The 23,227-nt window shown below is 37.3% G+C and overlaps 1 protein-coding gene across 1 annotated transcript; it reads right to left on the minus strand.

Moving 5' to 3' along the window:
* Positions 1–7,465: 7,465 nt before the first annotated feature.
* Positions 7,466–8,808, minus strand: LOC133527258 (lysophosphatidylserine lipase ABHD12-like). The gene has a single exon (XM_061864196.1). It carries the CDS (start codon positions 8,616–8,618, stop codon positions 7,509–7,511), a length of 1,110 nt encoding a protein of 369 aa, XP_061720180.1. The 5' UTR covers positions 8,619–8,808; the 3' UTR covers positions 7,466–7,508.
* Positions 8,809–23,227: the final 14,419 nt, after the last annotated feature.

Consider the following 23,227-nt stretch of genomic DNA (forward strand, 5'->3'; position numbering starts at 1 on the left):
CGTAGAAAGGTACCCTGTTTATCGGTATTCTACAGGATACATTTCGGGGAGTGTGCGATGGGATTACTTAATCTTATCCCGCCATCTCCGTTCTGCCACCGTGGGACTAGACGCGGACTTGCGTTTCACCCTTACGTCGTTACTTTACCACTGATTCGCACTAAACGCAGCTTTATCATGCGAACGGCTTAGGAGTGGAATCCACTTCCTGGAAATCTATTCCCAGTCCACTATAACTTGGACCTTTTTAAATCGAGAGTGAATAGACATCTTTTAGGTAAGCATGTTCCATCCTAGACTGCATCGGCACTTTCCATCAAGTGAGATTGTAGTCAAATGCTTACCTTTTCGTAATAAAAAAAAAACTTGTAACTACGCAAATAATATTTAGTAACTTTGTAACTACAAACAAACATAATTAATGTACAATGCACATTTTCGTCGCAAAACCCGTGTTTGTTAAATTATTATTTCCCATTTATCCTCGAGGCAATCCCAAAAAGTAAATCTCCATCCTGTTTTTACGTTTAAATATTCCCGCTCGCTAACCACAACTTAATTCGAAGCGTTTTACAGAAAAGTAAAACCAATTCCAACTTTGCAATTGTATTAATTCTCCCAAACGTTCCCTTAGGCTTGCTGCGATGTCGACAGGAATCACGTGTGTTTTACGATGAAGTATAAACCTTTGTTTTGGGAGTGGTAATACACGTATGTGCACCTAGAGGCCTATAAAGTTGTGCCTTTTTAGTCGTTGGTCGTTGTGTCGGGAGAAACAAAAACGGCTTTACGAGCCGTGCTTACGCTTACAACGTTGGCTTCGCAAGCTAACGGTTCTACGTATAGAAAGTAAGTCTTTACATCATACCAACACGGCTACCACGAGTTGGCATTTGACATTTACACCGCATTCCTTACACCGATACATTTACACCGATATATCAGTGCGAGCGAGATGGACTGCGATCGAGTTTACGCGGCTAACATAAACTTCAAGTGTCAACTTGTAGTACGGCTACTACTGCAGCAATACTATACGTTCGATTCAAGTTGGCAGCCCCATTTCTCTAACTATATGTATAAGGCTAATATTATTAGTGTATTATTAGTGCCTACGCCAAATCTTGGGATTAGTTGACAAGCGGACCCCAGGCTCCCATGAGCCGTGGCAAAATGCCGGGACAACGCGAGGAAGAAGAGATTATTAGTGTGTTGTCATGGAAACCCATACGATTTGACAGTTTGTGAGCTAATAATATTAGTCGAATCCCGGTAAGGGCATTTATTCGTGTGACCGGCATGGATATTTGTTCCTGAGTCATGGGTGTTTTCTATGTATTTAAGTATTTATACATATATATATTATATATGTCGTTGTCTAAGTACCCTCAACACAAGCCTTATTGAGCTTACTGTGGGACTTAGTCAGTTTGTGTAATAATGTCCTATAATATTTATGTATGTTTTTTTATGTATAATACCGTTCAAGAAATGGGCCCTAGGTAGCACGACTGTAATGTCTCGAATATGAGCAGCATTAGAACTCACAAAACCTATCAGTGATTTACGGAATCACTCCAATACACTAGATGAACTGATTGGGACTAAAATGTTCTTATACTATTGTTCCTTCATCTTCGCTATCTACATACCCCTTTCGGTGGTCCTGTTTAGTTATTTACTCAAGTTGGAACTAGCTGTGTGCATAATAATGCAACTCCATTTAGAAGTTTTAGCCAGGTGCGCCATGAATTACGTAGTGTTTAGTGTGGAAAGTACGAGTCAAGGGCAAGGGATGAGTAAAGTGATCATACTTGACTGAACCTGTACTGTTCAAGTACCTATACCTGACGGAATATTTGTGAGTACATCTCGGGTAGGGTCAAGGAGAGAACAGTGACTTGGTAGAAAAGAGCCGGGTACAGTGGCTCACTTAACCTAATTTCAACACGAGAGAGGCGATTTTTGGGCGGCTGAGCTGCTGTTGCCACGTTGACCCTAAATGTCATTCAGTTCTTGACGTAATTCCTCTCCTACGTATTGCGATTTACTAATTCTTACATAATTTTACTCACTGTTGACTTTTGAATTGTTTTAACAACTTATTTCCTTTTTTTGTTTACATTAGTGTTGATGGGTAAGTAAGACTATAAGACATATATGGGATTTGGTATTCTTTGGGGTACAGTTGGCGTCAAAGTTATGTTTACTATATCATGCAAATCGTTAAAGTTTACACCAACGCCAGATTTTGATTAAGAGGACAGAACAGCTTTTCGAATCTAACGAAATAACGGTATTTTTTCTATGAAATTCCATTTCGGGAGAAAACGTTTTCCTCTAACTAAATCTTAACAAATCACTTTCATTTTGATGTCGATCGCTTCAGCATAATATATTTTAGGTTTATAAGTTTCGCTTTTTTGAAACAATTTTTTTTTTGCAAGTTTTGGAAAAGAGGAAAACCTATAAACCTAGTTTTTCATTGTGTCAATAACATACTAATCAATCATGGAGAATGGAATATATTTAGAAGTGGAAAAACGTTTTCTCTTTTTTGCGATCACGTACTTCCCTCTTCTAAGATTTTGACTAACCAAATATGGCTGTATTTCCATTCCAAAGACTATTTTATCTTATTTTATTCAAATATAAAATGTTTATCATTTAAATATGAGCATAAAAGCTATAGTTAACTCGCTAAATAAGAATATACAAGATGGACAAAAACCAAAAAAATATGTGCATTCCCGTTGACAGGGAGGTTTTGGTCTTATACTGAGCAATTTTTGCTATGGGACCAACTTGGGCTTAAACTGAGCAATTTTTACTATGGGACCAACCCCGAAATCGCGAAAAAATTTTGTGGCTGTTTCATACATTTCAGCTGGTCCATTTTTTATGGGATGGTAAAAATTTTTTTCGCACTTTCGGGGTTGAGCCAATAGTTAAAGTTGCTCAGTATACGCTAAATCCTCCCTGGCAACGGGAATGCACATATTTTATGGCTACCTTGTATATCATTTATGGGCTCTCGTTAAACATACTGAGAACTAGCTGTTCGTACAATATAAATAAAATACATTAAATGCATTTTAATGTTAAAGTATATAGGTATACATTGTGTTCATTAAGCTTATGGCTATAAGCTTCTTTAGTTTTGCGGCAGAATATGTGTGGGCGACCGCGGCCTACACACAGACTACTAAAATAACTGTTTCATGACAGCATGTTCTACGTACTGGATGTTTCAAAAAAGAAATAAACATGTTTTTTAAAGATTCAGCAACGTGGATATGATACCCCTAGTCCTTGAGTCAATTTTCCCACGCCAATGTTTACGCGAACGTCTGTCACGGGACTCACAGGGTGGAATATGAATTGACTCAACTTATGAACGTAAGGCACCCACCAAAACACGTTTATTTTAAAACCTATTTCAGTTCGCCATTAATTTAGAGCAAACTATTAGAGCAGGTAATATAGGGAAAAAACGGGCACCCCGTACAATTTTTTTTTCGTTTGTCTAAAACTCTTCTACGCACTAATCATATCATATTACGCACTAATAAAAGTATATCATTTTTATTTTTATAAAAAATATTGCTTATAAAAATTACTTCCAACAGAAAAGATTGAAGGATTTTTGCATTTAAGTATTACGTATCTAAAAATATGGATTACAATATAATGAAGAAAAACCAGTATATTATAATTTTCGTAACCAAATAGAAATACGGTAAGGGGTCAAAATTGTTTCTTTTTTTATCATTATCTTGATAAAAATTAAAAACTAAATCTCAGCCCATACAAAAAGCTCCACTCCGTCACATTTTTTGGGGACAAAAAACAAGACAACGAAAAGAATTTTGACCCATAGACTCAGCGTGGCTGTGTATATGGACATACGAGTAGGTACTTATACACAGTAAAAGAAAATTAGCTTTTTTTTGTTTTTATTTTTGTTTTTATTATTCCAGAAATAATATTCCATTGGTATGTACAATAAAATTAGCCTATTTCAACTTAAGTCTACAATTAATAATACAACCATTATTTGTATAGTTAGAATTATTAATATAATAATTAGAATTATATGACCCTTTTTTGCAGGTAGTGGCACGTGCGGTTTTACTTAACAATAGACAAAGGATAAGCCGTTCGGGGCCAGCTACAAATCTAACGACTATACAGGATAAACGTTCAAACTAGCGTATCTAAAGTATTGTTTAATCTACGCTAAGAAGCCTTTTCCCCATTTGTATTACGTTTCGTCTAGTCACGCTACCCGTATTACTCGGAGAGGATATAAATTAGTGAGATTGGTAGCTGTATTGTGTTTCAATGTTCGTAAGTCATGTTTCAGGGTATTCATTAAGGGGTTATGATCTTATGACGTTTATTGAACTCACAATTACGGAGGTTGGTGTATTTTAATGACAACCTTTCAGAGCATGCTTAAATTACTATAGGGAACGAGCATGAACTTTAGGGCACCACAAGAACCTCTGCGGCCCTGTTTATTATCACGAAATGTAAATTCAGGTCACAAGATGGCTGGGCTTCGGCCATTGAGAGTCAAGGTGAGGCATTGGCAGTTAGCCTAGATATAGCTAAGGCGTTCAATCGGGTCTGGCATCGGTGTCTCCTGTCGAAGTTACCATCCTATGGATTGCCGGAGGGACTATGCAAATGGATCGCAAGCTTTTTGTCCGGCAGACGCATACGAGCCGTAGTTGACGGAAGCTGCTCCGATAGCATGGACATTAACGCTGGCTTTGCACAAGGTTCTGTGATATCCCCAACGCTGTTTTTGCTGCACATCAATGACATGTTGTCTATCGACGACATTCATTGCTATGCAGCCGACAGTACTGAGGATGTCTATTACACAGGCCGTGCCAACATCCCTCGTTTCGTGGTGCTGGAGAGTCGTGAAAAGCTTGTGTCGGATATTGAGACCCCACAATGCGCAAGAAAGCGCGCGTGCACTGTAAGGCTGCTTTTCCACTGCGACGGAGATGAGAGGAATCAACCAATAGCATTGCTTGTAATTCACATCTCTTCTCTGCTCCGCTGGATTACAACCAAATGCTATAGATCGTGTATTTCATGGCGACGCGTGCTTTGACTCGTAATCTGATGTTATTAAAGGTTAGATTTGACAAATCTGCGCGTCTTTGTGAAGGACACGAACTATATTGGTTGACTCCTCTTATCTCCACTCATCTTCGCCTCAGTGCAAAGGCAGGTTAAGGGGCAGCACATGATTTTTGGCGTGAAGTCAAGTTTAAGTTTTCGATTTTACCTAGTCCAGATTCTCTTTCAAGCGTGGTCCAAAGTGTCCAAACACTCCTTATTGAAATGAATAAACTTACAGTTGCGGGCGTGTATTTCCTGATATTACCGCATTGACTGTGTCAAATGTTACCTTAGTGTTGTTGTTTTTATCACTTAAAATTATTTTTATTTACGTTGCTCGCCTGAAAAACTGGTGACTGATGAACGTAAAGTGTACCCATGAATAAAATCCATACATGGTAGGATCGTATAGATGTGTTATAAACCGCGTGCGCCCGTGAGAGACACAACTTAAGCAATGCAACAAATATAAAAACACGTTTTAACATTCCTGTCAACATACCATAAACAACCTACGTAATTTGGTCGGGTTCATTGTTACCCACCGTAAATTCCGTAAAAACAGTGGGCAACAAAAAACGCCTACGTCACTGAGGACTTTTTAGAAGTACGCAGAAAGGACAAGTGATGTAGAAGTATGACAAGAATAAACAATAATAGCGCTTTCTCTGGTACTCCTACTGAAAGTCCCGTAAGAGCATCTCGTTCTGTCATCTCTTCCTCCCCCATTTCATCTCCACATTATTGTAGCTCTATGATGAAATCCCAAATTATTTCAAATTAATATTATATGCGAAAATAGGTAAATGTTCAATCAATTTAATGTTATCAATATAAAAACACTATTAGCACCATTGTCACTAGCCCCTATGTAATGTTACGTAAGTAAAACTAACTTTATTCACATAACTCAGGTAGAAAATGCATTAGATAAAACTGCCGCAACCCTCTCAAAACATCATTTGTTTTCTATATTAAATCCGGAAACAAGGTAAGCTGACGTGTAATCTAGCTAAACAATTTTCTAACCACTCAATCTAAAATGTTTACAGTAAAGCACGCTTTAGAATATGTCTAGTAACCGCCGTAAACGCGATCGGAAACAATAACAGCAGAATATTCACTAGTTACTGTGTAAACCTCGTAACTTACATTACAATAACAAAGTAAAAACAAATTTAATTTAAGGGTATAAAGTTCATTTTCGTTGTATTAGAAATACGAGATACGTAGTTTTGAATGTATGTGATAGATAATATCAGCGGGAGCCTTCATAAACGCCATTTATGTCTTCATCGAAGGCTAGGGTTGGCACATAAATTGACGGCACAACTCATTACTTGCCTATAAGGCTCGCGTAGCCAACACGTCAATCGTTAACGCTCTATAGGGTAGCCTAGTCATCTCTCTCTCTCTCTCTCTTCTGTATTGGTACGACAGTTAACGATTGGCATGTTGGCTACGCGAACTGGTGCGGGCTGTCGATAATTAGCCGATTTAAAGTCGATTCCGATGGGTAAATAGATGTAGAATGCAGGGGTAATTTACCCCCTATCTCCACCTATCATCATTTGGTGACAGTCCATTTGCTACGTTAGGAGGATAGTTGACGACCACTTCTCAGTACACATGTAGTCCCCGTTTTCCTCCGTGGGTGTTGATAATTTAGAAAACATTTTATACAATTTATTGTAAATTAACCAAAGTAAATAAGTCAAAAATTGGCCAAGACAATTGGTTGCCAATTGTACGAGTATATGTACACAATGCAGCTCGTCCAAGTAATGCAGTTGTATTTTTGTCTCTGAATGCCAATTGTATTTGTGACGGTATTTTTATCTTTCGTGAAAAGTAAGCAAATCTGACTTGCGCGGTATTGAAAGCTAAGCGATGGTATAATGACGAATGGTTATATATCCCTACGTTTATTTATTTTAGTGTTTTTATTATTATTATAGGAGTTAGGACAAGCAATTCTATACAATTTTTATAACCTCCTACTCTTTTAACAAACTACCAAACTAACAAAGGGGCATAAATTGCATAAACATTCTATAACATCCAGAGAGGATAATGGGGACTACGTTTTTGTATGGAGAACCGGTTATCCCTTTTCATCTTAATAAACTTAATTTACTTTTTACCTTTAGATAGTCGGTAGAGTCAGTCTAAGCTCTACACCAACTTGGCAACCGACTAGACGTGAAAAGCTGACCAAACTCCGATGCGCAGAATTGTCAAATCTAACCTTTAATAACATGGCAATAAGAGTCAGTTGCTAGTTGGTTATTCTATACGACATCAAGGCAAAATAAAACAGAAATGAACTTCTAAATTTAATAAAAAATCCGAAATGACACATAAATTTATAAAACTCCATTACCTTTTAACACTTTGTTAGAATTGTAATTTTCAACAACTTCCATGAACTTTGTAACAACTTGTGGCAAACTTTCGGCTTCGCATATGTTATTATGGCCCAAGCCTTGTCCGCGGCTGAAGGGGTGCAGCATGATTGGCGCTCCGCCTTCTAATCGAGACTCCTTTATGTCCCAATGCAATTTAATAGCCAACTCATACGGCACTATCTTGTCACCTTTAGCGTGTATCAGCAATATCGGTATCTCAGGAACCAACTTCAAATGCTGATCTGTTCGAAACGCGAATTCCGATGAATCCATAAAAGGCTTCAGAAACGTGTCTTTGTAATACGGTAACCAAGAAACGAGTTTAGACAATGGATGCTGCTCGATTTCGTCGCACAGATTGTTGAACGCTGCTTCCAGAACCAATGCGTACGGCAGCGGAACAAGTTTCTTCTTAAACCGCTCACATAGTTTCTCCAAGTTTGCAACTAGGTTCGACGCCACAGCTGTACCGAGCGAGTGTCCCCAGATTAACACTTTCGGGCTGTTTTGTTTTACATTATCTATTATCCACGAATACATGTGAAAAGCGTCTTCTACAACGCCGTCTTCCGTCGGTCGTATGCGCGCGGAATCGCCGTAACCGCGATAATCAAAAGTGACGACATGAAAATTTAGCTTTTGAAATACTTGATACATTAACAGTCTGTGTGGTGATCCTCTATGATTAGAGTTACCGTGGCAGTATAAAACGATAGGATTTTGAGTCTGCTGCAGAACTTGCACTGAGCAGCATTGCTTTTTCTTAAAATCACAAGGGCTTGGACATTGACATAACGAATATGGAATCATTTGCCACGCTCCGATCTTGACTGGGCAATTAGCGGCCTCTGAATGAAACTCCACTTGGAAATTTCTACCACCGATAATGTTACATCTCGAGGGATTCTCATAGTCGGGATCTCTTGGGTAGTTAACACAGTTCGAGAAGACAATTTTCCTTTGGATGAATTTGCTGTATTTGAAGACCAGCGGTAGGACTGCGACGTGGACAAAGAAGAGGCTGGCGGTGACCGAGGCACCTGCCGTTAGTATTGTCCCAAGCACCATTTGAACTGTTTTACTGCATTATTACTTATATGAACGGAAAAGAAAAACTTAGAATTTGTGGGCCGAATATTTGACTTGTTGTGTTATGACAGTATAATTGACATTAGTCTGAGTTCTTGACTATTAATGACAATAGTCAATGTCAAACTTGCCGTCATCATTGTCTATTACCAAAGGGTTACTGATTGTAAAAGAGAAGAGTCGTGGAATTTTGCGTGGAATGTATTGGGCCCCATACATTCCACGACTCTTCTCTCTCCGCACAGACTCTAGAATAGATGTATAGTCTAAGAATATACTGATAATATTATACATACCTCAGTTTGACAGCTCTACTAGTTCTTATTTTCTAAAAAATAATTTTGTTTTCGGTCATTATGAACACCACACTCACTTTGCTGACGAACATAATGCCTTCACACAATTCATTGAACAATTACTTATGAAAATTAATAACCTTACCCTGAAAATCGAAATTTTGGTATCTCCGTCTCTGTCGCACTTGCATGACTTGAGTAAAAGAGACGCAACAATGAAATTTCGAGTTTCGATGCTCGCAATAGACCCCAAGGATAAATTACTTAATAGAACAAGTTAACATTAAGTCGGTAGGTAATACCCAAACTATACCAAGCGTGAAATATGGTTTCAAACATACAATACGCTGTTATTATTATGGAAGGTGGAGGTAAGGAATACAATCTCCATAGGCAGAACTGTTGCAAAAGTCTACAGCTGTCAGCTATAAATAATAGTTCTAAATCTCTACAGAGTAGCGCTAGAGTAGTTAAGAAGCTAGGTGCTATTGACGGAGTAAAGTGCGCTGTCTATGATTTGTTTTTTTTTTTTTTTTTTTTGACGGACACTTTTTGGTATATGGAGATTGTATTCCTTACTTCCATATTTATTACGTTTATTATATTATGTTGCCTTACTCAATAATAATTAGCACCATTAACTTGGTATTAGCAGCCTAAATACAACTGTGTGAAGGCTAGACTAATACATATTATATTTCAGGTCTGATTGTCTATGCTCATAAATAGATGAAGTACAATCACGATCATAAACTTCGATCAAAGTTCATGATATAGTCCGTCAAACAACTTTGTCAGAAGCAAAAGGCGCGAAATCCAAATTGTCTGTGCACAAATTGACAATAACCCTTCGCGTCTATTTTTTGAAGTGAAAACACTGAAAACTTCTTTAGCGGCGCTGTGCACTTTTTGTAATGGGGAAAAATGTTAAACTCGCGACAGGTCACGTGACCGACAGATTCGACAGATTGAAAATTCGTAAGACGGACACGTGACCTGATCGGAAAAGCTTTGATGATTTGCCAATTATTTTGATTGGAGATTTCAACATAAACTTTGCAGACGATAAAAATCAATTATTAATTGAATTTTTAAATAATGAATTTGGTTTAACGATGTCAAATGATCGCAATCGTAGCACTACGAAATACAAAACTACTATTGATGCGGTCTTTATTAGACATTTAAATAGGTTCGAATCAAAATTGTTCGTTCCTTATTTCAGCTACCATAAACCTATCGTATCAGTTTTAGAGATTGGCGATGATGGTTCTAGTAATGATGATGGTGTAAGAGTCGTTGAAATTATGGATGGAAGTTGATATTTCTGAGAGATAGACTTTTTAATGTTAAATAATTGTAATAGTTCTGAAGTTTTAAATTTTTATGTCATATGAATTGTCATGTTTGTGTACGATAGCGCAATAAATGAATATCGTATTTTACCACATGAATTACTTTTATACTGATAATTAAAGCAATTCGTGCAAAATTATTCCCTAACCATTCCAAAGTATCAAAAATGCACAACGTTAATATTTAAGTTTTCACTTCTGCGGGCACTCCCGGAGTGCAAGCCGTTGTTTTTTTTTTTTTATTTGCCGATTTTTCTGCTGACGAAAATGGCTCGGCGACTACGAGAAACGTATTAGAAAAAAAAACAGACAGTGATTTTGCCCACTTTACCTTTATTAACATTTGTGAACTTCTTAGATAATTCTTAAATAGGGGCACCTACATATTATTATTAATAGGCCATCATTATGAGAGTATACACTTCTCTTTAACCGTACCGTATCACATAAGTGTATAAATTAGAGTAGGTAAAATAAAATTCGATTGCCTAATATGGAAATATCATGTTACGGTCCGTTGACTCTACAAACCAATATAAGTTGGCAGCGATAGCCCAGCGCACGAGTTATTTTAAACGTCAACTTTCTATAAAATTATGACGTTTACTTGACACTTGTGTCGTCTAGGCTATCAAAATCACTGCTAACTTATCTTAACTTACACACACGCAAACATATCTAACACAAACATTATTTGTAGATACATTTTTCTTAATGGCTTAAAAGTGGAATCACCTATTCCCAACTAATTATAACTTGTACCTTTTCTAATCGATATTTTAAGTAAGCATGCTCCATCCTTAACTACACAGTCACTTTACCTTATCCTTAAAGATCTCAAAACAAATTAAAAAAAAATATCTTTATATTTGACAATGTAAGGAGTGGATCGTTAGTATTTCGTGCAAATAACATCGAACGCTTCAATCTCAAACCTAAACCCCAACTTCTGAATAGCGACAATATTTCTTTATCGCAATACTTTGATTTATGGGATTCCTTGAATTCTTGTTTGCCGTTTTCAAATGTAAAACCGATATTATTGGAAAAGCATAAAAGTTCCAGCTTTATCGTGTTTATACTTACATTTCAAAGAGACGTGGAGAATTTGAATCCATTAGTGAGAGTCGGCCGGCGTGCGTTCGCTAAATCACCCTGACGGTCCGATTCGAACTTTATGTCAGAAATACAAACATCACTCAAACGCCAAGATTCCGGGCGCAAGGGAGCTAATGTAAACCTTTAACCGGAACCAAGGGAGCTAATTACTCGAAAGTGTGAAGGTTACTTTGACAGCGTCCGCCATAACACCTATACTTGTCCTTGGCGCTGTGAGCACGACTAGCAACGACGACATTAGGTGTTCTTGACGTTCAAAACGTCACACATTTGCTAAAGACACGATTATCTTGCCTCTACCTTCCTTTCTTTCTTCCTAGCGTTGTCCCGGCATATTGCTACGGCTCAAGGGAGCCTGGGGTCCGCTTTTGACAACTAATCCCAAGATTTGGCGTAGGCACTAGTTTTTACGAAAGCGACTGCCATCTGACCTTCCAACCCAAAGGGTAAAACTAAGCCTTGTTGGGATTAGTCCGGTTTCCTCACGATGTTTTCCTTCACCGAAAAGCGACTGGTAAATATCAAATGATATTTCGTACATAAGTTCCGAAAAACTCATTGGTACGAGCCGAGGTTTGAACCCGCGACCTCCGGATTGCAAGTCGCACGCTCTTACCGCTAGGCCACCTGCGCTTTTCTTGCCTCTACCTTCCATAGACACGATATGGATTAGATGTGTGTCAAAATCGACGTTTTTTTAAACAAAAACGTCACTTTTGTCTCTGATATTATAGCCATTCCATGTCGTATCTTTAGGAAATTTTTGACGTATCTTTAAGTTCGAATCGGGCCGTGAATTAAAACGGTTCGAGATGTGTGAAAGGCTAAAACATGCTTAACAAAATTGTATTTAGTTGCTGCCAAAGAAGTAGATACTGTGTTTACAAGAATAGACATCTCGAAGACATTGATCAGAAGCAAAAATCTTTATAGAACGTGCATGATCTGTAGGGAGCAGCACAGGGGCCCCCTGTTTATTGGCGCGAAGTATAAACGTCAAGTTTAAGCTTCCATCGTAGCCCACAAGATGGCAGAACCTACAATGCATAAGAAATCGTACGTGAACTTTACTGTAGCGAACAGCACTTGCTTTGGCGTGAAGTGTCAATACAATACTCTTTATTGCACTCCTCACATCACATAACGATTACAGTCAATGTACAGAAACATAAAGACAATTGGACAATATACAGTTTATGGTTCCGATTCAGGCCGCAAGATAGCAGAACATAGGTTTACGCCTATACGGACCGTGCGCGTTGGAGGTTCTGCTAGTTCTGGGCCTATACTCAATACTACTTTTGAACTTCAAAGAACTTCATTCACTTTGTGCTTTTACATAGTAATTCTTACCAGTTTAGTACTTGTTCCTGAATTTAAAAAAAAAGTGATTTGATATTGCATCTCAATCGTACTTTTGGGCGCTAATATCAATCGCTCCTCGCCGATCGCCAACTCTTTGCTTTACTCGTTCTCGCTTATCGCCGCAGGTTGGGAGGTGCCCAGTCTGCGGCGATAAGCCGATGGTGCCGGGTTCGAATCCTAGTAAGGGCATTTATTTGTGTGATGAACACAGATTATTGTTCCTGAGTCATGGGCGTTTTCTCTATATATAAAGCTTTGCTCGGTTTGGGGCTAGGTCGATCTGTGTCAGACTGTCCCCGAATATTTATTTATATACAGTTTGGAAGTATTTATTCAAAATGTTCAGATAGCTCAATTGTTCAAATCCTTTTATTTTTCTCAAGAAGCAAAAGTGCATTCGCTAATTTTCAGAAAACGTTCTACAGTAGTAATGCAGTTGCCATCATCCATAACGGTGAAATTTGGATATCAACTGCAGTTACATTATTGCGGTGGCTTCATAATTGCGGCAGTAATGTAAATAATGGCGAACGTCACTCATTTTATCAAGGAAATTATAGATACAGCGGCGACATCAACGCCGCAGCAGTAATGCAGCGGCATTAACGATGCAGCTGCATTACCGCTGTTGTGGTTCTGTGGAGCAAGAGATGGGTATATCGGGGTGGGAGGGAAACCCAAACAACCCAGGACCGGAGTCAGTAGAAAAATATGATTCGAGCCAGACACCCCAGGATAGGGTAACAGGATGAAAAGAAGAAGAAGACGTTACTGTCTATCATTTCCATTCGGACATCGATTTGCCTATTCCAGTATTTAAATTAAATTTCAATTAATGCTACATTTTGCGAAAAACAGAAAACTACACTAATTTTAGAAATAAATTGTGTAGCATTTCATAATAAATGGCCATATTAAACCGACTAAAATATTGTTAAAAACAAATCGAGCACAACTAATCCGTCAGCAACAGATATTAGTACTTTTCTACTTCAACTGGGCCCAATTTAAAATGTTTTTCAAAAGGCTATCAGTAATCTTGATGAATCCTTTAGAAAATATAATTCTGTACCCCTAGTGTACATTTATTTGATAGCGAAACGTGACGTCCGCGTTTGCGTTAAGTCTCATTTTGAAAGGGATTTTGAGTTTCCAAAACGTCCCGCTTGGCGCGCTGTTTCTAAATCCCATACAAAATGAGGCTTAACGCAAACGCGTACGTCACGTTTCGCTATCGAATAAATTTACACTAGGGGCTCAGTACGATATTCAAACAATATACCGTTGAATATAAACTCATGAAACGCTTTATCTGCGTGATATTTTAATTGCCATTGTTAAGGCATTCTCTGAAAGGATTTCACTTTATATCATGGCCCTTATCACCCGTCTCAGTACATTACAGTGTGGGGACATTGCGTGACCTATTTCTCGGGGTTACAATAAATTCTCAAGAATTGGCGTAACTTCAAATAGCATACATTAAAAAGTATTATTTATGAATGCCCACAGACAACGAATGGGCTAAGGGGATAATAAAAAGCTTTAGGAAAATATAAAGCTCTAATAATTCATAGGCTGTTTTTTGACATTGAGACCAAAAACAGTTCTGGTTTTTCCGGTACGCTTCAAGAACTCTTGTTATATTGTAAGTTTACGTATACGTTAAGATATATTTTCAACACACTTGCTCAAAACGACCTTTTTATTCCACTGATTTTTGGCTCATAATCCTAGATATTAAACACGCGTGCTTTTTCAGTATATTATAACACTTGGGCTTTTTCATTATATTATCAGACTCAGTTAAGAAGGTAACTGATTGCAAATAATATGCATGGAAACGGAGCCTTTTTAATTTGGTCGAGTAATACGTTTTTTTTTTTTTAACCATTAGGTTTCAGATGTTAGTTCAAAGAGGTTTTATCACACCAAACATAATTTATAGATTAAACTATCTCGTAAATTACATTAATGAATAAACATAAAATTTTATCGATTTGATCTCCATCCGTCGAATAGAAATACAAAAATTTTAGCTTTTTTCCATTTTTTTAATTGGATGTTTGGCGATTTCGTTCGCGCCTTTGCCTTGCGCGCGCATTGGAATCGTGCGTAAAAAAATAAATAACGCGCCAATCATTTTCCGTATTTGTCATAAAATTGGAATAGTTTGGCATGTTTTTAGTTTATATATTGACGAACATGTCATTTTCAAGTATTGAAAATGAAGATCACATAAAATTGACGCTGCCAGTAATACTAATAGAGGCAAGAGCCGAGAACGATAGCTTTTTACCATCAAAATCGGGTGAAAAATAATTGGCGGCATATGAAACTTTTATTCAATGGAAAATCAGCAAAAACGCCCAGTCTTTCTTGGAAAACGTGTTAGTAGCTTATTCCAATGAGCTGGTGAATAAGTGCCTACAAGCCCAGCACGCTTTGGTGCAATTATTCGATATTAAAACTGTAAGCCACCATTTTGAAAATTGTAGGTGCCTTTACTGTTTTGACAAAAAAATCTGATTTATAAGTTTTGTTTTTTCCTCGTAAGTGTGTTGAAAAACGTCGTATGAAACGACACACGACATTGGTCATTACCCACATCGGCTTTCTTATTGCGCGCTCGCTTACAGCTCGCGCGCACAATATCGCCTCATGTGTAGTAACCAACTTAGCACACTTGTATCATAATGTACTATTATGTGATGCTGTTATGACTAACTCGTTCTTAGTGTTTATTACTGCGAATAAAACATGCGTAACTCTAGGTAGTAGTCTTTCGCACTAAAAACATGATATAGCAAAGGGTCATTTTAGCCACCGCTCGACATTAACCCCCTTATTCATAAACGATTCGAAACGTCGAACGACGTCGACAAACGATTATTAGCGGCATCGTAACTTTAGTAGACGTTTATGAATAAGGGGGTAAGAGTGCAGTGTTCGTCCAGTGGCGCCCTCATTAGGAGGATTGTCTTTTCTAATAAACCAAACCGTTTCAAGGAAGATGGTCTGTTTTTATCATCTGTCATTATGCTTGTCACGTTCTAACAAGTATGTAAGTGCGAAAGTGACGCACGATCAAGGCTCGGAACCGGTTTTTTAAATACGATATATTTATTTCGGTTTTCCTCCGAACTTTTATAAGAACGCGAACGTTTTAAGAACTTTATTGCAACCTAAAAAAAACGGTTTATTTGACGAGTGACACAACGACGGTTTTTATTGTTCTAAACCGGTTAATTTGACAAGAACTGTTCTAATAAAAAACCGGTTTAACAATAACGATTTTTCGAGCGTAACCGAAATAATAAGGTTTTGCGCCAAGTACATGATAACGGTTTGGAAATTTAACCGGTTTCCAAGCCTTCCGCATGACATGACAAGTGAATAAAATGCGACCATGATACCGCCGCTGTATATTAATGTTGTAGTCCTACTGATTCCCCAACTTTGGTCTTTGTCACAGTTTTATTTTGCCAAATTTTTGCTTTATCACCTAAACGGTAAATGGTAGCCACTTTTTCCGTTTAGGTGATGAATTCAAAAGTAGGTAGATAATATAAAACTATATCACATAGATCAAAAATTGGGCAATAAGTAGGACAACAACTTTAATATGCTAAATTATACAGAAATCGGTTTATAAGAAAACACAATCCCCTAATGAGGGCGCCACTGGACGGTCAATACAGACTTAGTGAATGAACGTTTTTAGGGTTCCGTAGCCAAATGGCAAAAAACGGAACCCTTATAGCTTCGTCATGTCCGTCTGTCTGTCCGATTCTGTCACAGCCACTTTTTTCCGAAACTATAAGAGCTGTACTGTTCAAACTTAGTAAGTGGATGTATTCTATGAACCGCATTAAGATTTTCACACAAAAATAGAAAAAAAACAATAAATTTTGGCGGTTCCCCATACTTAGAACTGAAACTCAAAAAATCTTTTTTCATCCAACCTATACGTGTGGGGTATCTATGGATAGGTCTTCAAAAATGATATTGAGGTTTCTAATATCATTTTTTTCTAAACTGAATAGTTTGCGCGAGAGAACCTTCCAAAGTGAAAAAAAGTGTGTCCCCCCCCCCTGTAACTCTTCTAAAATAACAGAATGAAAAATCTAAAAAAAATATATGATATACATTACGATGCAAACTTCCACCGAAAATTGGTTTGAACGAGATCTAGTAAGTAGTTTTTTTAATAAGTCATAAAATAAAAATATTTTTTTCATCAAACCCATACGTGTGGGGTATCTATGGATAGGTCTTCAAAAATGATATTTAGGTTTCTAATATCATTTTTTTCTAAACTGAATAGTTTGCGCGAGAGACGAGAGAGTAAAATGTTGATAGAGATCTAGCAAGTAGTTTTTTTTAATACGTCATAAAGGAACCCTTCATGGGCGAGTCCGACTCGCACTTGGCCGCTTTTTTTATACGTAATTTAGTGCAGTAATATGTCTGCAAAACATTACAGTTGTCTTATTCTCTGCCATAACAAAAATCACAGTCGTACTCAACGTGTTATCTAGCCAACCTGATCCTGTATCTAATGCTCTTACTTAAGTAATAATACAGAGCTCTTCGCCAGAGACTACGAGGGCAATAAATACAAACACAAAGGTGATCTAAAGGAGCAACTCAAGTTACGAAAGCAACATATTGTTGGGAAACGTGCTTCTTTTGTTTCCTTCGTATTAATTAAGGTTGGTATTTTATCAAGCAATAATGGGAGGATCATCATAGCGTGAGCGTTCCTTACGTGACCTACTAACGGATTAGATATACAGTGATGTTATTTTGCGCTTATTTATTTTGTCTGTTCTTTTTTATACTACGTCGGTGGCAAACAAGCATACAGCCCGCCTGATGGTAAGCAGTCTCCGTAGCCTTGCCATTGCCGATCCTAGCATCCCCATCCCCTCGTTGAGCTCTGGCAACCTAACTCACCGGCAGGAACACAACACTATGAGTACGGTCTAGTCTAGTCAAATGACCGCGGTTTTCTGTAAGGTCTGCGGTGTTCTGAACCCCTAGTGTAAAATTTTTCGATAGCGTAACGTGACGTACGCGTTTGCGTTAAGTCTCATTTTGTATGGGATTTAGAGACATGCGCGCCAAGCGGGACGTTTTGGAAACTCAAAATCCCATACAAAATAAGACTACGCAAACGCATACGTCACGTCTCACTATCGAATAAATTTACACTAGGGGTACAGATTTAGATAATTATGGTTTAATAGTTCAGTCAGATGCAGAGACTGATTTTATGCAGAGGGGGTCACCTGTCTCTGCAGCTGACTGCATATTACTATAGAGGCCGGGAACCGAAGGGTTACAGACTAAGTAAATATAGACGGATAGGGATACGCAGCCGTAAACCCCGTTTCTGGCCAAGATTTGTATAGTGCTTTTCTCAATCCTGCAATGAAATAATAAAAAATATATAAAACATTGTAGTATTTGTTTTATTCGTTGGTTCACACAGCCAAAAACTAATTACTAATCTACTACTATTTGATGATGCAAGGAGTATAGTAAGTATATTAGATTGAATGCCAAGACGTTGTGTCGCAATTTGACGTTTAAAAACAAAAGGTTGCTTTATAGGCCTAGGTGTATAAGGCTGTATGAAGTTCCTTTATTACATAATTATCATCTTCACTCATCGCTCCGGATATGTAGTATTTCTGGACCTACTTTGTAAGTCATGTCAATATTTCATTGCAAGTTTGAAAAAACTAACATTGCATTGAGGACAACCTGGCTGGAGGCGATCAACGAAAAGCGTGTAAAGATGTGCTATTTTTTCTTTGCAGACAAGTGTTTTTTTTTTATGGATCGGCCAGACTTGCAGAGATTCGGCGAATATTCGTGATAGAGTCTCTTTCATTTTCCTCGGGTAGCTATTTGAGACGCCATCATGAATAGTCGCCGAATCCCGACATCTGTGGCCGCACCCTTAGAAAGAGTACACGCCCGCATCGGCAGTGAGAGACCCAAGCATCAACGATTAATATTTCTTAATATATTTTTTTATTTACAAGGGACTTTCGTATACATGTATAGGTTGATTCATGGAAGACGGCGCGGGTTTTAGATAATGTTAACAGCTCAGTGACTCAGGGCAAGTTCCAGCTTATGGATTAACCTATAGGTATATCTCGTAAGCGTAAATATCTATAGTCGAGCGTGAGTCGTTTTCTCGACCCTACCTAACATGATTTACAAGTTTCACAGCCAGAAATTAGGATCATGTCTTACTTCCAAAAAGAGACCTTTTTCAAAAACTTTTATTTAACTTTCAACGTTTGAGTGTTTGTTTAGGCCAAACTTTCTTTGAAATTAACCAGTTCTTGCTATCCAATTAAGCTGGAAAACTTACAAGTACGTAATTTCGATGATAATGCAGTATTATGGTCTATAATATATTCAGTTGACGGGGCGAGCTCGAAGCATGAGCGTTTGTTACAAATAATTCGGTACACGGCGAGAAGTTGATATATAAAATTGAAGAAATTTGAACTCAAAATATAAAGTTCATCAAATATCTTCAATTTTATATGTTGAGTTATCAAGTTCTTCCTGGCTTGTACGGAATTATGGTTTGTATTGGCTGGCTGTTCTTCTCTACAGGTTGCATTTCTCAGTAGGTTCTCGTTAAATTTTGGGAGCAAGTTCGATAAGTATAACTTACCCTTGACCCTTGTTCGATAATTTACCCTTGACCTTAAAAATTCCGCATTCGCTCTTGCTGCTGTTGTCGACCAACCCATGGCTCGCCGCGTATCGTTCACAAATAGGGGTTATTCCCACTAGTTACCAGTGTTAGTGTAGTTATACTTTACTATTCTACTGTTTTTATTAGTATTAAACCGTAACAAAATTGTGGTGGTAACTACTGGGAAAAAAAAATTCCCACCTTTTACTAGTGGTAACTACTGGGAAAAAAAAATCCCAGTAGTTACCACCAAACCGAGTTGATGGTAACTAGTGGGGATTTTTTTTCCCAGTAGTTAACAGTGGTAAAAGGTGGGAAAAAGATTCCCAGTAGTTACCACTGGTAACAACTTGGTGGTAACTAGTGGGGATAACCCACAAATAGTGATCAGTTTAACGAGCCCACACGCCGAGGCGCTGAGCAGCACCATGTCGTTGGCGTAGTTTATGTTGTTGTTTCAAAGATTCAAAGATTCAAAGATTCAAAGAATTTATTTGCATAGAACACAGTAATATAAAGGTCTTACAAGATAAAAGAAAATCCGTGCATTCAGTCTGCATGCAGGCGTGCAAATATTTAAAAAAACAGTCAATATATATAAAAATAGAAACAAAAATTTAAAAATATCAAATTTACACAATGTCAAGTAAAATAATAATCGAGGGTCGAAGTTAAACAAAATGTCAAAGTTATAATAAATAAAATAGAATTTACAATATTTCCTGAATATGAATGTCAATTATCAACTAGAAATTTCAGCAGCATGTCAGTTGTGATCTAAATATTTTTGTACACTATAGAAACAATTATCAAGAAGCCAAGCAGTCAGTTTATTCTTAAATCTATTTCCTTTCAATAATTTGATGTCATTAAGGTCAAAGTGTGGTTTTAAATGGATTTGTTGTACCTACAATTTCCATTCTGATATTGAACTCTCTATCCCATAACTAACGATACTTTTCCCTAAAGTTAATTGAAAGTACCCTCAAGAATAATGGGTTCGTCTCTTTCCCAGAGAATCCAAATCTAAAAATGGATTCGCGTGCTGTTGTCCCTTAAGCTGTCAACCCTGTATTTTTTGTATTCGTATACAGAGACTGGACAAGGGGCCTAGCCAACATGACAACTGTTGTTAGAAAACACCAATCGAAACTTAAATTGTGTATGGAAATAGTCACGTGACTTTTAATAGCATCTGACACCTCGACGACGATTGTCATCTTGGCTAGTGACATTTGGAGTTCTAAGCATTCCTAAGCTACGGTGTTTTTTTACCATCAGGCAGGCCGTTCACTTTTTGGCCACACCGTTAAATAGGCACTAAACTTACACTGAAAAAAAAAAGCATTTAAAACTATTTAAATTGCATTAACGTTTAATGCTTTTAACAGTTTCACATGAGCCTATCGAACAAAACAGTAAATTTTACTGTTCCGAAATAACAGTAAATTTTACTATTTTCAGTAGCTAAATGTAGTGACTGTTCGTTTATTCAATAATTAGAAATATTCAAATAATTAACGTTACTGTTTTATTTTAATGTCATTCAAACATTTGTTGATATTGTATAAAGCAGTTAATATTAATGAAAATCACTTTAATGTGTGCTCGTTAATGTGTAACACATTTTGAAATGCATCCAATCGCTCAATCGGACCAAAATCATTATAAGTCTCAAGTGATGAAACGTTTTCCGATAATGGGTTCATTAAAAGGACCAAAAATTTTCCCTTCCTTCAATAATTTTAGGGCAATTACTTGGAAACTCAGCGTAATTGATAGCGCTGTAATAATGTTTTGAAAAATCAAATCGGAAATTAAATGCAGTTTAGCTTTCCGACGCTCGACCGAAGAATCATTAATTTCTGAGTTCTGAAGTCGACAGGCGGTTGCGGGCTCGCTAATATAAAAGGACAATGACAAAAAGCTCTAATAAAACTCCATCCTCACTTCAAATTACAAAGCCTTAGAAAATAATGATAACTATTTCTTTTCTCACAAAGAGTATTATTTTTCATTGAGCTACCGAGAGAGCCACAAAATCTTGAAACCTTTTTAGTCGATGTTGAAATGAATAGCGACTTCTCAAGATTACGGGGGTAAAGTATTGAGTATCTGCGGGATTTTAGTTCATGCTAGGTCAAAGAAAAATGAAGGTATTTACCAATCTAGAGGACCTGGATAACCCGTCTAACATTGACCGTAGGTTTCAATGTTTGATGGGAGTAATTATGTTAAAATAAATGTTGCTAGGGTAACTTATAATAGTTATCTGAATTACGCATAGGTAATTGCAAAGTTTCAAATCGAAGGTTAAAATCGACTTGCAAGATTGTATTATATATATTAATCGCATAGTTAATAAAATAATGTTAAACATATTGGAGATTTTAATACTGTGCCGCTTACCTATTCAAAACGTCTTTCGTAATTTTATCAATCTTTGTCAAGTTTTTGTTTCATTTATGTATTTAAATGTATACATAAAATAGTACTTTCTTACTTACTGCTGCGGCGCAATTCAATTCAATTCAATTCAATACTTTATTTCCAAGAATATGGTACATACACTGTTGGTTAGTAGAAGGTAGATCAGCATATTCTGCCGGCATGCATCGGCGTAGAAATATTTACATAATTATTTACATGAGGAGTTAAATTAAACATTAAAATTCAGTCAGTATAAGATTAGCAAAATTAATTAACAATTCATAATAAATATCAATTTAAAAATTCATCAACAGAGTAATAACATTTACCAAGCAACCACTGAAACATTTTTTTTTTCAAATTGACATACCGGTAGAGTTTTGAGGTCATCTGGGACTCTATTAAATATTTTAACAGCGATCCGAAGTGTAAGATCCACTTCCCGATACCAAAGACCGCCATGCTTCTCTGTCCAACTGGTAGCGGAGGAAGATCTACCGAAAAATTCTAGGTCCTACACGTCGAGGGGATGGAATTTGGAAACTCCGCAGGAACCAGAAGATTGAACAAGGCTCGGAAACCGGTTAAATTTCCAAACCGTTATCATGTACTTTTACGTGGCACACCACCAGGCCGGCCGGCCGTTTCGTCGCTCGTCGATGGGTGAAAATCGTCCAGTCTGGAAGATCGTACTTTGGAGCAAATGGCCGAAGACCGCTTGGACACTCGGGACGCCCTAGGTACCGCTGGAGAGACGGACTGCTTAAATACCTTAGCGAACTCGATATATAATAGTACAATTGTTTATTTGCAAGTTTCCGCTAATTATGTAAAGATACTCTGTACTATGAATAATTTAGAAGACAATGAACGTTACAAATTAACCTGATGACATATGAAATGGACACGATTGGTAAGGGACTTAGGGATTTCTTGTTTCAGTTTTAGACAATTTACTAAATAAAAAAATGTGCAAATAACTACTAAATTACACACTATTACATACAGTTACTGTGCAACTATTAAATAGGCATACTGGCTCAGAATTAATGTGACCTTGACGCCAACTCGAACTATAAAAATCTTAATATGTTATTGATCTATGCATCTCGCGTTACTGGTAAATTATTACGAGAGAGCTGCACAATGTTCAAACGGATTGAAGATGCTTTCTTTATAATTAGGTACAAGACGATAGTGCCTAAAAGTAAAAGTAGTTATAGTCTGTATCTTTAGGTATTTAAAAAAAGGTAAACAAACAATTTGTACATTTTCGGGTAGTTTTTATATTTA

The sequence above is a fragment of the Cydia pomonella genome, chromosome 17 (assembly GCF_033807575.1).
Source record: "Cydia pomonella isolate Wapato2018A chromosome 17, ilCydPomo1, whole genome shotgun sequence".
NCBI classification, from domain to species: domain Eukaryota; kingdom Metazoa; phylum Arthropoda; class Insecta; order Lepidoptera; family Tortricidae; genus Cydia; species Cydia pomonella.